This window comes from Lampris incognitus, chromosome 5 (assembly GCF_029633865.1).
Source record: "Lampris incognitus isolate fLamInc1 chromosome 5, fLamInc1.hap2, whole genome shotgun sequence".
NCBI classification, from domain to species: domain Eukaryota; kingdom Metazoa; phylum Chordata; class Actinopteri; order Lampriformes; family Lampridae; genus Lampris; species Lampris incognitus.
Window position 1 is genome coordinate 3581798 of NC_079215.1, and position 16033 is coordinate 3597830.

The 16033-nt window shown below is 49.2% G+C and overlaps 1 protein-coding gene across 1 annotated transcript in view; it reads right to left on the reverse strand.

The window, feature by feature from the left end:
- Positions 1-4597: 4597 nt before the first annotated feature.
- Positions 4598-16033, reverse strand: part of mtmr7b (myotubularin related protein 7b) — a 47500-nt gene continuing 36064 nt past the window's right edge. Inside the window, exons 12-14 of the mRNA XM_056279664.1 lie at positions 14071-14205; positions 12397-12523; positions 4598-4945 (exon numbers count right to left, since the gene is read on the reverse strand). Coding sequence (XP_056135639.1) covers positions 4598-4945; positions 12397-12523; positions 14071-14205 — 610 coding nt within the window. The remainder of the gene's footprint in view (positions 4946-12396; positions 12524-14070; positions 14206-16033) is intronic.

Here is a 16033-nt window from a genome sequence, read left to right on the forward strand (position 1 = left end):
CTCTGAACAGGCGCCCAGACCAACCAGAGGAGGCGCTAGTGCAGTGACTAGGACACATACCCACATCCGGCTTCCCATGCGCAGACACGGCCAATTGTGTCTGGATGCCTGACCAAGGCGGAGGTAACACGGGGATTCGAACCAGCAATCCCCGTGTTGGTAGGCAACGGAGTAGACCACCACGATACCCAGATGCCCCTAGTGTTAACAATTTGCCTGAAAAACCACATCAGACACAAAGTATAAAAGACTTCTGTTGTTGCCCTTATAACAGTGACTTTATTGATTAGGTTATTTACAGCAGTGGAAACAGCAGGGACACGTTACAGACCACAGTGAAGGAGACGGATGACGGCGGTGGGAATTTGGGTATTCAAGATCAATAGATTCAGACACGGTTGTGCTGCAACTGTATAAAGTACACGTCACACAACTGAATAAGATTTACCACGTTTTACTTTGACCGTCAGCAAACTCACGGGGGAGACTGAGAAGCCCTCTCTTAAACCGAGAGCACCTACATCAAACTCACCCACAGCTGCAGAAACACCGACAACTACGTTGAAATTCAACAGGTTTCATTGAGATTCTTTCCAAACATTTTCAGGGACAGATTGTGGCATGTCAGATGAATGGCCCCCAAGCATCTTTTCACAATAGTGACCGTTTCAAACGGTACAGTAAAGTAAGTGAACACACCAACCAGCAGAAATGTTGAACATGAAGTCGGTTTGAAGGCGGATGAAACACACGCATCTCTTTAAGACCCTTGTGTTTCACATTAACGTGTGTGGATGGTGGGAGATTAGACAACAGATTAGCATTCGTCTGCTTGTAATCTGAGGGCATGTTGCACCCCGGTAGTCTGGTTCATTCCAGTTTGTCCCATTCCCCAAATACTCAGTTTATTTGGGCAAAACATGTGCCAGTGTCTAAATGATCATTTCACTACCAAGAGTTTATTTTTGGTATAACAGCATATTCATCCCACGGGGGCCCCGGGACAAAAATGTACCATGGGCCCCAGCCAACCCAGTCTGTACATTGTGCATGGACAGAGGGGCTATGGAGCCCTCATGATGCCCGAATCATTTAATTCGACATAGTGTTTAAATGGTGCACATTCCCACAACAGTTTGCCTTTAATCAGATTAACACTAACCAATTGACAGCATCGCGAAGTGTAAGCTTTGGGGGGCCCCTGGAGGTCTGGGGCAGTTTCCCATGTTGCCCAGTCATTAAACCAGCCTTGATCCCACCCCGTCACACCACAACATCCCCAAGGAGATTCCCAATACATTTGATTTGAACTTTTGCACGTTTTTCTGCCCCCCCCTTTCTCCCCAATTATACTTGACCAGTCACCCCACTCTTCCGAGCCGTCCCGGTCTCTGCTCCACCCCCTCTGCTGATCCGGGGAGGGCTGCAGACTACCACATGTCTCCTCCCATACATGTGGAGTCACCAGCCGCTTCTTTTCACCTGACAGTGAGGAGTTTCACCAGGGGGACGTAGCACGTGGGAGGATCACACTATTCCCCCCAGTTCCTCCTCCCCCCTGAACAGGTGCCCTGACCAACCAGAGGAGGCGCTAGTGCAGTGACCAGCACACATACCCACATCTGGCATCCCATCCACAGACACGGCCAATTGTGTCTATAGGGACGCCCGACCAAGCCGAAGGTAACACGGGGATTCGAACCGGCGATCCCCGTGTTGGTAGGGAACGGAATAGACTGCCACACCACCCGGACGCCCTGCTCCTTCAGTTTTTACAGAAACGAATCTGAACCGTCCACAACAGCCAAGCCTCGTTGTGCCGTGTTTAATCTACATTGATCAGAGTTTGGTTATATAGAGTTAAAAAAGGTGTTTTGTTTGGGCGGAGCTGTGGTTGGATTGTCTTTAGGGAGAAAAAGAAAAACAATTCAAATGGATTTTTACTGGTCAACCTCACAACCACCCGTCACTTTGACGGTTTTACAAACAGACTAGTTTTCACAACAGACACGTCGGCGAATGATGTTTCGTTTCTGGTCAAGTGGCTGATGGTTAAAAGTAAAACTTGTAATCCACCAGTAAAGTACACACACCTAGTTTTTTTGTGGAAGCTTTGAACAGAGTTTCCTCTGGCGAAACTAAGCTCACACAAACGATCCTCTGTGGCAACCAGTCACCAACCTGGACGGCTGATGACGTCATCAATTACACGGAACCAAAGCTGGGATACAGGCGAGACAGTTCCGGCTCCCTGAGGTTCGTCAGGGTTCTGTGTGGGGCGCCTTCAGATGAAAGAAAAGCTTTTCTCCAATTCACCACAGGCTGCTCACCGCTGCCCCCTGGCGGCCTGGCCAACCTGCACCCACGCCTAACCGTCGCCGGGAAGGTGGATGCTGCAGACTCCAGCTATCCGTCAGTAAACACTTGTGTCCACAACCCTAAGCTTCCAGAGTATTCCTCTGAGGACATCACGAGAGAGCGCCTCCTGGCGGCCACCATGGAGAAGGGCTTTCGTCTCAAGTGGCCAAGTTGGCCGGTGGTGTTTTTAGACCCCGGTGTCACAGAAGAAGTTTCAGCACACGTGACGCGTCTGTTTGGAGCGGTTACACTCATCTTTCCATCACCTGGGATGGGAAGGTTAAAGATCCAATAACCGAAAACACAACTTGTTTTTTTCATGAACGCACACAAAATGTCCATTACAATAATTAAAAACACAACTAATACACTTAACCGACATGAATGTCATATATACTGTTTTATATGTGAAGAATTGTTCTTGATAAAAAACGAGAAAAAGAAGAAAAGTCGTTCCAGCCGGTCCCTTTAAAACCTTTTATAATTGGCTCAAAGATGCGAAGTCTTCAGCGCTGAAATATTGCACACACAAGAAAGCTTTTGAAATAAAAATGAATCCATATTTGTTCAAACTTTGCACCAGTTAGTTTCTGTAGACTGACTGTGGTCCGCTAGTGAAGAGCGCTGCATGAAACGTTGTGTTGATCAGCCTTAACACCTTCACATTCTGAATACATGACTTCCCCCGTCCGGTTCCGGCGGACTTTCCCCCTTCTGGTTCCGGCTGACTTTCCCCTTCCGGTTCCGGGTGACTTTCCCCCCCCTTCCGGTTCCGGCTGACTTTCCCCCTTCCGGTTCCGGCTGACCTTTCCTCTTCCGGTGTAATTCCTCCTTTGTCACAAAGTCCAAATGTAAAAAAAAAAGAAGCTGCCTGCAACTCTAGAGTTAATTTTAATTTTGGTATTCTTTGTTTTGACCCCCCCCCTTTTCCCTCCCCAATTGTACCCGGCCAATTGCCAATTACCCCACTCCCCCGAGCCGTCCCCCCCTGCTCCACCCCCTAACCCTAAACCAGCATCAATATCGATGCCTCCCTAATCTCAACCAAACATTTCTGTGATTTAGTAATTTTTACAATTAAAAAAAAAAAAATTAAACAATTTCCAGCTGTACCGGTAGTATTCATGCCCCCCCCCTACACACACTGCCTCTATTCAGTCATAAGAAAACAGGTCTGACAGCACACAAACGATGCTTCGTGTTTGTGTGATTGCTAAGATTTACCTACTAACTATAGAAGTCACAGACGAGGAAACTCAAGACAACTACACTAAACGACAAAACGACAGGTGAGAGAAGTTCGACCGGACATGATGTTGCCGGCCGAGCCCAAGGATGGGACACGTTAAACGGCCTCTGATGATTATTTTATTTTAGCAAGACTTCCGTGTTTTTCTACTGGTCCGCCGGAAGTCGGGCCCATAATGCCACCCAAGGTGTGATGGCGGCTAGGAACAAGGTGGATAAAAAGTGAGACTTGTGAGGAAACGCTAGCTGTGAGTAGTCTCATGGCTACACAATACTACTACCGTGAGCGTTAGTCTATGGGGCATGTGCACGGTTGGTAGTGTTTTATCTATTCAAAACAAAATAAAAAACAAAAACGTTGAAATTGGTTGTGTGTACCAAACGCCAGTCTCTGCTCCTTCCGTGTGAGGTTTGTTCGCGCCATTTTCCCGCCGTTACTCGATCGATATGTCACAGCACTGCTTAAAAAGGGTGCAACCAAACTGAGCAAGACTAAACGTTAACAACAACAACAACAACAACAATAACCACCCACATATATAACATAGCCGACTGGCTTGTGCAATAAAACCTCAAAATAGAAAAGACAAGGTTAAATAACACGTGAACTACCGGCTCAGCACTTCTTTCAACGTTCCCTCATCAAACAAGGCACAAACAATCCTCTGGCCTTCGACACGTGGCTAATATGCTATCGCCTCCTCCACACCGAGAAGGGCGGCAAGGAGACAGCTACAAACCTTCCTCTACTGAATGTAGGTACCAGGTGTCACCTGGGAGACGAGCGTTACAACCCATTCAGACGTGGGAATGACACCGTTCGCCCATTTGAAGAGTTCTCCTTTACCTAATAGTTCGTCGACCCAGTTTCCGTCTCCTTCCCGCCCGACGTTATTTGTTTTTAACTAAGTTAGAGTTGGGAATTTCAGAGGAGGCGTTATCTCTTCTGTCCTTCAGAAGACGTGTTTAACATCCGTGTTGACGTTTCCAGTCAGGCAGTGGAAAAGGCCGCCTCGTCTGAGTCGGGGTCCTTGTTGTCGTCTCCGCCGCTAGAGGAGCGGCTGCTGAGGTCGGCCACGCCCGACTCAAGGTCGCTGCAGGTGGAGAAGTCGTCGTTTTCAGGACCCTTGATCTGAACGAGATCCTTCGGCGGTGCCATGTGACTGATGGACTCGGAGGCACAGGTGGGATCGTAGTTTGGTGCAGGGCTGGTGATGGGATATATGTAAGTGGTGGGTGGGTCTGGCCCGCAGTATTTCTGCTGCAGCTGGCTAATCTTCCTCCTCTGAACCGCGACCTTCTCCCACGTCATTGGTTTCCCCATCAGGGCTGCTATTCTCTGCGTGGAGAGAAGACAACAGGGAAGGCGAGACAAGACAGGGAGAGCAAGAAGTTTACTTTCCTTCATCAGCTGATAGTGCTGTCACTTGGCACTGTATCAGTAAAGGTGGATTATAGATTAGTTTGTTTGCTATTGCACAACACTTCCATTATGAGTATGACGAGCAGCACAGTGTGTTGAACTGGGGCAGGGTGAAGGGATCTGGTGTGACTGACACATATAAAGATTCCTGCATGTGCCTGACAAGGTAAGCACTCCTGTTGGACACCATCTCCTTGAGACCCAAGGCAGAGAAGCTTAATGTGAGGTGGGGTTTTTTTTTACAACTATCAAAGCCTTTTGATCTCAAAGGGGAACTGATAACATTAGCCCAATTTTCCTATCCATCCATTATCCGAACCGCTTATCCTACCCTCAGGGTCTCAGGGTTGTGGGGATGCTGGAGCCTACCCCAGCAGTCATTGGGCGGGAGGCCGGGTGACACCCTGGACAGGCCGCCAGGCCATCACACAGCCCCCCCCCCCCACACACACACACATTCACACCTAGGGACAATTTAGTACGGCCGATTCACCTGACCTACATGTCTTTGGACTGTGGGAGGAAACCGGAGCCCCCGGAGGAAACCCACGCAGACACGGGGAGAACATGCAAACTCCACACAGAGGACGACCCGAGACGACCCCCAAGGTTGGACATCCCTGGGGTTCGAACCTAGGACTTTCTTGCTGTAAAACGAACATGCTAATCCTAACCCTAACAAATTCCTCCGGCCTTGGTCGTGTGGCTAATAAAGTAATCTATCTATCTAACCACTGCGCCACCGTGCCGCCCAATGGTCGGATCCTTTAGTCGACTGATTAACGTCGTCGCCCGTGGTGCGGGAGATCCGGGTGTGCGTCCTGGCTGCGGTGGTTCCTGCGCTGCCCCCCGAATTTGAAGTTTCCTACCATTAGGAGTCAATGCGGCTGATGGGTAGCAGAATCTTTTAAATTGATTCTGTACTGAGTAACCAAGCATCAACCAACTGCTGCATATAGAGCTGCAATGTAATCCATCCATCCATCCATTATCCAAGCCACTTATCCTGCTCTCAGGGTCGCGGGGATGCTGGAGCCTATCCCAGCAGTCATTGGGCGGCTGCAGTGTAATGTTTCACCAAATAACGTCCACTAAAAGAGCTCTTTTTTGACACTTTAAAGTGGAAGGCGTTGAGAGACTTTGAGAAGGGCCAAATTGTGATGGCTAGACAACTGGGTCAGAGCATCTCCAAAACAGCAGGTCTTGTGGGGTGTTCTCGGTATGCAGTGGTCAGTACCTACCAAAAGTGGTCCAAGAAAGGACAACCGGTGAACCGGCAACAGGGTCATGGGTGCCCAACGCTCATTGATGCACATAGGGAGCAAAGGCTAGCCCGTCTGGTCCGATCCCCGGAAGAGCTACTGTGTAGCTCAAATATCTGAAAAAGTTAATGCTGGCTACCACAGGAAAGGTATCAGAACATACAGTGCATGACAACGTGCTGTGTCTGGGGCTGCGTAGCTGCAGACCGGTCAGAGTGCCCATGATATGATAACCCCTGTCCACCGCCGAAAGCTCCTACAATGGGCATATGAGGGTCAGAACTGGACCACGGAGCAATGGAAGAGGGTGTCCTGGTCTGATGAATTATCCATTCCATTCAGCCATTTTCCAAACCGCTTATCCGAATTAAGGTTGCGGGATGCTGGAGCCTATCCCAGCAGTCATTGGGCGGCAGGCAGGGAAACACCTTGGACAGGCCACAATTCCATCACAGGGCCGACACAGTCACACCTAGGGACAATTTAGTACAACCGAGTCACCTGACCTACATGTCTTTGGACTGTGGGAGGAAACCTGAGTACCCGGAGGAAACCCATGCCGACACGGGGAGAACATGCAAACTCCACACAGATGACGACCCGGGACGACCCCTAAGGTTGGACTACCCCGGGGCTCGAACCCAGGACCTTCTTGCTGTGAGGCGACCGCGCTAACCACTGCGCCACCGTGCCGCCTGATGAATTAGTTTTCTTTTATATTAGGTAGTTGGCCAGGTGTGTGTGCGTCGTTTACCTGGGGAAGAGATAGTACCAGGATGCACTATGGGAAGAAGGCATGCTGGTGGAGGCAGTGTCATGCACTGGGCAATGTTCTGCTGGGAAACCCTGGGTCCTGGCATTCATGTGGATGTTACTGACACCTACCTAAACATTGTTGCAGACCAAGTTCACCCCTTCATGGCAACAGTATTCCCTGATGGCAGTGGCCATGTTTTGGCTGATCGGTGTATATAGATATAGATATACTAGATATAGCTAGATATAGAAATCAATCCATTTGTAACCCAGAGCAGAAATATTGCTCTGTAATCCTGCCAGGAGTGGGTTGTTGCAGCAAGACAACAGTGGAAGTGTGAGAGAGTTGAAGAGAAGTGTAAAAAAGATAATGTTCCAAAGTGGGGAGGCGTCTCCTTCAAGACTGCCGGCCGGAGAGATGCAGTTGGCGAATGCATACAGTGCGAGGGTGGGTGTTTGAACTAGAATAGGGATCGATTGGCCACTAAATTGGGGGAGAGAAAAAAAAGGGAAAAACCAGAAATTAATTTTAAAAAAAAAAGATAATGTAGAAAAAGGTCCATCACTGTAATGACCAAGTGTACTAGGATAGTCTTTTCATAAAGGAAGTTGTTTTCAGACACTTCTCAAAACGTTCTGCGCCTGTTCTTGCCCCAGGAGCTCTTTTAGTGGATGTTATTTGGTGAAGGGTCCCATTGCAGCTCAGTGCAGAACAGTCAGCTGATGCGAGTTTACTCAATACTGAATAGATTTCAAAGATTCTGCTGCCCATCACTCAGTGTGACCCCTAACAGAAGGAAAACAGGGCTTAGGTCAAACAACACCGCAGCTTCCCTTGAAACTTTAACTTCCAACTCAAGTTTGTATTCAGGGCATTCTGATTTGGACTTAATACCAAGTATTTGAGATTCACGCTGTTAGATAAGCAATTAGTGGATGTGCACATCTTACAAAATGGACTTCTTTCACTGGACAAAGAAGCTTTTCACTGCCTAGCTTAACCCGGAAAGCCTAAGACTTGAAGTCACGCTCAGATGCAGTTTTGCTCTCACATTTATCTTGCATGAGCAAGCTTGGCTGTGACGGTTATCAGGACCGACCCATACTGCAGTGTAAATCACTGAGGTGCGGTCAGGCTAGGCAGGTGATACTTTAATCAAGATAACCATACAGCAAGTTCCCCCACCCTGGTTACAAGTATGCTGTGTTGTAACGTATTTTGAATCATATTTTTATGTCCTTGTCCTTTTTAAGTCCTAAAACGTCTCAGAGCACAACGCCGTATAGCGCACGAGCTCGCCTACTTTTTCGGTGGGTAGGGTAGGCTCTGCTTTATTCAGGATCGCCTTTAACGTTGTGGATTTTGGAGTTTGCGCATGCGTATTGCGTAGCTTAAGGCGGAATCAACGGACGAGGAAAGGCGCTGCATACGGTGGGAGTGCGAGCCAATCAGAGCCATCACGATTACGTCACGTCCCGTCACGTCCCGGAGAGATTCGTGGAGAAAGACGGGCGCATGGACTTCATCTTCAAGTGAAGGTAAGCCTGCTAATGGGCGTGGCAGAGTTGAATTAAAATAATCTGTAAACGTGTTTTTCATGTAGTGTGGCTGTGTTGGGACAAGTTAACATATAAATATGACTTTTAATTTGATTGTATTCTCTAAATTTTGACTTTTTTATAGAATGTTGCCCGGCATCAGACAGCCTTCCCTGTCAGCTGCACACACTCGTTATTTCACCCTTATTATTCACAGCTCTTTATTATTTTGTAGCTATGTTTTAATTCAAGTTTCGTTGTTCATTTTGACAAATCTCTACAAATGTAGAGTTCACAAAGATATGCAGCCGTTTGCGTAGCTGAAGTGTTTAGTAATGGATTTTACAAATCTATACAACATTTGAATTGATATTTATTGTTCGTTTTTACAAACCAATACAAATGTAGAGTCCACAAAGGTGTGCCACTGTTCTTACATTCACGCACTTTTGCAGCTGTGTAGCTGAAGTGAAGTTTGTAGCTGCAGTGGATGCTTGCATGCATGCTTTGCAGCCAGTATCATTTATGATGCTTTTGTCACTTTGTCACTTCAAGATACTGGCCACATGTGAAACGGAGTACTGTGAATGACACGAGTACATATGGCTTCTTCCCAAGTCACACTTTTATTTTATTTATTTTTTTGTTACTTGTAGTTTGGCCGTGTTTTTTTCAGACTGGCTCGAGGCATCATGCCACGTTTTCTTTTCACTGATTGACAATTCATCTCCCACTAATACGTCCAAAACAGCCCTGGAAGTTGTCAACCAGTTTGAAGTTTGCAGATTTGTGCAAGTCATCTCAGTTTGTCTTCCATTTCAACGAATCAGTTCAGTTACTCATAAATAATATTTACTGTTCACTTTCACTATACCATGGTTGTGATTATGTTGACTCACTAGTTGTAATATGATGTAGTCGAACTGGACGGGGATCTAACTGCACAGGAGCAGCAGCAATGATGGGATACATGCTGTTATATGTTCACCTTCTCACCATTTGTCACCTCATATGCTGATGATGTCACTGTGTATCTTATAAGTTGGCTTCGAAATAGTTTTGGGTAAAAGCATGCCCTAAGTGACTAACTGCTATTTCCACATGTATTGCCCAGAAATGAGTGTTTTTAATTGATCTGTAGGTGACCTCAATACACATGATCTCAACTTTGTGTCACCTCAGCACCCGGTTTATTTGCATGAATTCCCTCTCAGTTCTGCTATCAGTCATTTTATTATACATCATAATACTGGACATGAATTAATGAAATTTAAATATATGTATTTTTATATATATATATTTTTTTTTTTCAATTTCCCCCCTTTTTCTCTCCAATTGTACCTGGCCAATTACCCCGCTCTTTTTGAGCCGTCCCGGTCGCTGCTCCACCCCCTCTCTGCCGATCCGGGGAGCGCCCCGACCGACCAGAGGAGGCGCTAGTGCAGCGATTAGGATACATACCCACATCCAACTTCCCACCCGCAGACACAGCCAATTGTGTCTGTAGAGACACCTGACCAAGCCAGAGGTAACATGGGGATTCGAACCGCCGACCCCCGTGTTTGTAGGCAACGGAATAGACCGCTGCACTACCAGGGCACCCCTTGTGTATTTTACATATATTAAATTACTCATTTTTACCACAAATGTTGTTCTTTGTGTTGCGTTTGTGTTCTTTTCAGGTAATGTTTCAACAATATTTACAAATAGTATCTCATAACTGCTGTTTGTAGTGACCACAATGAAATCCACAGTGGTTTGGGAGCTCTAAGGAAAGGCAATGGTGCTACTTAGTCATTTCACAAAAACCATATAAAACAAGAAAAAAGTACTTCATATATACTTTGACAATATTTTTGCGTAGGTTTTCATTTGGAATGTAGTTCAGCCAGGGGGCGCAATATTCTAGAATTCTGTGGCAGTTGGAAGAATGAAGAAGGATCAGATTGTTATAAAACACCAGAGAGCACAAAAGGATGTCATTTGGATTTGTGACTACCCCTCACTGCCTACCCAGCCACTGACCTCACCGCCCCTCACTGCCTACCCAGCCACTGACCTCACCGCCCCTCACTGCCTACCCAGCCACTGACCTCACCGCCCCTCACTGCCTACCCAGCCACTGACCTCACCGCCCCTCACTGCCTACCCAGCCACTGACCTCACCGCCCCTCACTGCCTACCCAGCCACTGACCTCACCGCACCTCACTGCCTACCCAGCCACTGACCTCACCGCCCCTCACTGCCTACCCAGCCACTGACCTCACCGCCCCTCACTGCCTACCCAGCCACTGACCTCACCACACCTCACTGCCTACCCAGCCACTGACCTCACCACACCTCACTGCCTACCCAGCCACTGACCTCACCGCCCCTCACTGCCTACCCAGCCACTGACCTCACCACACCTCACTGCCTACCCAGCCACTGACCTCACCACACCTCACTGCCTACCCAGCTACTGACCTCACCACACCTCACTGCCTACCCAGCCACTGACCTCACCACACCTCACTGCCTACCCAGCCACTGACCTCACCACACCTCACTGCCTACCCAGCCACTGACCTCACCGCCCCTCACTGCCTACCCAGCCACTGACCTCACCGCCCCTCACTGCCTACCCAGCCACTGACCTCACTGCCCCTCACTGCCTACCCAGCCACTGACCTCACCACACCTCACTGCCTACCCAGCCACTGACCTCACCGCCCCTCACTCCCTACCCAGCCACTGACCTCACCACACCTCACTGCCTACCCAGCCACTGACCTCACCGCCCCTCACTGCCTACCCAGCCACTGACCTCACTGCCCCTCACTGCCTACCCAGCCACTGACCTCACCGCCCCTCACTGCCTACCCAGCCACTGACCTCACCACACCTCACTGCCTACCCAGCCACTGATCTCACCACACCTCACTGCCTACCCAGCCACTGACCTCACCGCCCCTCACTGCCTACCCAGCCACTGACCTCACCGCCCCTCACTGCCTACCCAGCCACTGATCTCACCACACCTCACTGCCTACCCAGCCACTGACCTCACCGCCCCTCACTGCCTACCCAGCCACTGACCTCACCACACCTCACTGCCTACCCAGCCACTGACCTCACTGCCCCTCACTGCCTACCCAGCCACTGACCTCACCGCCCCTCATTGCCTACCCAGCCACTGACCTCACCGCCCCTCATTGCCTACCCAGCCACTGACCTCACCGCCCCTCACTGCCTACCCAGCCACTGACCTCACCGCCCCTCACTGCCTACCCAGCCACTGACCTCACCGCCCCTCACTGCCTACCCAGCCACTGACCTCACCGCCCCTCACTGCCTACCCAGCCACTGACCTCACCACACCTCACTGCCTACCCAGCCACTGATCTCACCACACCTCACTGCCTACCCAGCCACTGACCTCACCGCCCCTCACTGCCTACCCAGCCACTGACCTCAACACACCTCAAGTCAAGTAAATGTTATTTGTATAGTCCAATATCACAAATTACAAATGTGCCTCAGTGGGCTTTACAGCAACACAACATCCTGTCCTTAGACCTTCTCATCAGATAAGGAACAACGCCCTAAAAAAAAACCTTTAACAGGGAGAAAAAATAGGAAGAAACGTCAGGGAGAGCAACAGAGGAGGGATCTCTCTTCCAAGACGCACAACATGTAATAGATGTTGTGTTTACAACATTACAACCCTTTCCAGGGTTACGGGTGATAAAGGGGGAGTGTGTATTTGTGTGTTGTATGCCTTGTCTGGAGCCCGGGTTGTGGTGATGGGCGGTTCCTCCTGGCGGTACCTCCTGATGATTGGTCAGCTCCTCCTCCAGCTGCTGTGACTCCTCCCTCACGGCAGTCAGAAGGTCTGCGGGGGACTGGTGAGGAGGCGCTGACTTCTCTGCTCGGTTGTAGAGGCCTTTCCACATTCTGCAGATGGGGAGTAAAGGAGGGGAGACGAGGAGGAAGCGGAGAGTCAGAACCGTTTATGAAGATGCCTTACGAGTAAGGAAATGCCCCAAAACAATCAACCCTGTCATAGTGTAACCATGGTGATCACGCTTAAAGGGACATTTCGCCAATTTTCAGCCTTTCACGTATTAATTGTAGTTGAGGCATCTCTATAAAGTACACAATACTGGTCAATGTGTTGTGTATCGCCACAGCCCGCTATAGCAAACTGGTTTACTGGTTTGCTTCCATCATCCACGGCAGCCACGTGGCTGAGATGTCTGTTTTCTAACCTCTGCTGCTGAGAAACTCTCACGTCCTTCATTACGGTACATGTAGGCATTCTCTGCCAAGTGATTTTAGAAAATTAGCACACTTCCCCACACAAATGGGGAACATGTTAGACAACTGTTGCTAACTGCTTTTGCGTTTCAAAACTGTCCCAACTTTTGAAACTCGGATCCAAATATAAATTCGAACTCACCTGCGTTCTGTTGCAAACACTGAACAGGCTTTTTTAGCTAACGTGACAGCCCTCGTGCTGAGTTGTGCAAGTAGGGGTGCGTTTCATGCCGTGGCCCTGAAGCGCGAATCACAACGGCAAATAGGAAATCACAATGACCAACTGAGAATCAAATGGACAAACCGGAAACACAACAGAAAACCGGAAAACACAACAGAAAACCGGAAAACGCACCGACATTAACTCCTACCAGACAACGTGGGTGCCTAGCGACATGGATCGTCGCTGATTGGACGAATGTACCGCTTGAAATACTGGAACCTACAAAAAGACTCACTGGCCGATCGCCAGGCGGTTAGTGATGTCGCCTTGTGGTGCGGTACACCCGGATCGAATCCCGCAGCGGGCGGAAATACGCCCGGTTACATTGTGGCAGCAGTGGGAACCGGAAGCGCGCAGATCCTCATTCCGGAGCGCGGGAATAAAGAAACGAGAGGGCGGGGCTTCCGGGAGAGGGTGACTACTGTAACCTACAGAAAGACTCATTGGCTGATCGCCAGGGGGTTAGTGACGTCGTCTTGTGGTGCGGTACACGCCGGATCGAATCCCGCAGCGGGCGGAAATACGCCCGGTTACGATAAATAACAAGAGTTTGGGAACATGTTTCCCTGCTGCTCTCACGTGTCAACACGAGCGGTGCCGAAGATTCAAGTCCTTCGTGTGGCCGCGTGAAAGTGTCCTTCCTTCCTCTTAAAGAGACGGGCAGCGCGTCCAATCAGGGACGATCCTTGTCGACAGGCACCCACCCACCTTTCCCGGTAGGAATTAATGTCATTACGGTTTCTAGTTTGTTGTTGTGTTCTCTGATTTGTGGCTGTTTCCTGATTATTACTTGTGTGTTCTCTTTTTTTAAGCTGATTTGCAATATTTCGTTGTGTTTTGTTATTTGCTGTTGTGTATTTTGATTTGCTGTTGCGCTTTTCTATTTGTCGTTGTGATTTGCGTTTCAGGGCAACTGTAGTTTCTACCCTTTTCAGTGCAAGCGATTAGTGCAGTTACTCACTTGAAACAGTAGGGGGTGGTGTTGGGCCTCAGCACGCCTTGCGTCTGGCCTTGTTCAGCTTTGTACAGCGGGTTTGTGTAGTCCGCCCTGTCCCTCCACAAATGGCTCCACATGGAGTGGCTCCTCTCACGCAACCTGGAACAGCAGCGCACCCAGTCCAAATATCCAATTATCAGTCTCGCAATGCCGTATTCATCCATCCATCCATCCGTTATCCTGCTGTCAGAGTGGCGGGGATGCTGCAGCCTATCCCAGCAGTCATTGGGTGGCAGGCGGGGAGACACCCTGGACAGGCCGCCAGGCCATCACACACACACACACACACACACACACACATACCTAGGGGCAATTTAGTACGGCCGATTCACCTGACCTGCATGTCTTTGGACTGTGGGAGGAAACCCACGCAGACGCGGGGAGAACATGCAAACTCCACACAGAGGACAAACCGGGACGACCCCCCCAAGGTTGGACCCCTTAGCCAAGGCCTAAGCGAGTCTATTTATCCGTGCACGTTACAATATATATAATATAAACAGGGATCGACCGATTATCGGTATGGCCGATTATCGGCTCAGATATTTGTCATTTTTCATATTACCGTTATCGGCAAGACGCGCGCTTCCGACGCAGCCTTCACTCTCCTGCAGCACAGCACGGGGGTGAATAAAGTTGGACTGATTGACGTGTTTTTCTTTGAATATATTGTTTATGTAGCTTCACTCTCCTGAAGCACAGCACGACACTCACGCCAACTACACAAACACAGCAGAGAAGCATCGAGGAGTCGGACCGCTTCTCTGAGGTAAGAGGAGCACGCCGGGTGCCATAAAACCCACTGGGTTGGTAAGAAAAGCATGCCATAACGTTAGTAACAAAACCCACTGCCGTAACGTTAGTTCCTCCATCTCTCTCCGACCCCCCCCACACACACACACACACCAAAGAGTTTAACATCGGCCCGACATGAACTCGACAACAGGTTGTCAGAGAACACAACTTCCACTGCTGTGCTAAACCTTCAAATGCAACTAGGCTAGAAGAAAACTCTAGTGTGTGATATTTTAGTCACATGCAGAGTGTTGTTGTCAGTGTTGTGCATGAACGCCCTAAAAGAGTGGTGGTCATTAAACGTGGTATCTTGATGTCGTATACAACATCGTTAATCCCAGACAACGACATCGGCTGGTAAGGCGTTGCTAAGAGCAGTGGTCGTTGCTAAGAGCTGTGGTCGTTGCTAAGAGCAGTGGTCGTTGCTAAGAGCAGTGGTCGTTGCTAGGAGCAGTGGTCGTTGCTAAGAGCAGTGGTTGTTGCTAAGAGCAGTGGTTGTTGCTAGGAGCAGTGGTCGTTGCTAAGAGCTGTGGTCGTTGCTAAGAGCAGTGGTCGTTGCTAAGAGCTGTGGTTGTTGCTAAGAACAGTGGTCGTTGCTAAGAACAGTGGTCGTTGCTAAGAGCAGTGGTCGTTGCTAAGAGCTGTGGTCGTTGCTAAGAGCAGTGGCCGTTGCCAAGAGCTGTGGTCGTTGCTAAGAGCTGTGGTTGTTGCTAAGAACAGTGGTCATTGCTAGGAGCTATGGTTGTTGCTAAGAGCTGTGGTCGTTGCTAAGAGCTGTGGTCGTTGCTAAGAGCAGTGGTCGTTGCTAAGAACAGTGGTCGTTGCTAGGAGCTGTGGTCGTTGCTAGGAGCAGTGGTCGTTGCTAGGAGCAGTGGTCGTTGCTAGGAGCAGTGGTCGTTGCTAAGAGCAGTGGTTGTTGCTAAGAGCAGTGGTCGTTGCTAGGAGCAGTGGTCGTTGCTAAGAGCTGTGGTCGTTGCTAAGAGCAGTGGTCGTTGCTAAGAGCTGTGGTTGTTGCTAAGAACAGTGGTCGTTGCTAAGAACAGTGGTCGTTGCTAAGAGCAGTGGTCGTTGCTAAGAGCTGTGGTCGTTGCTAAGAGCAGTGGTCGTTGCCAAGAGCTGTGGTCGTTGCTTA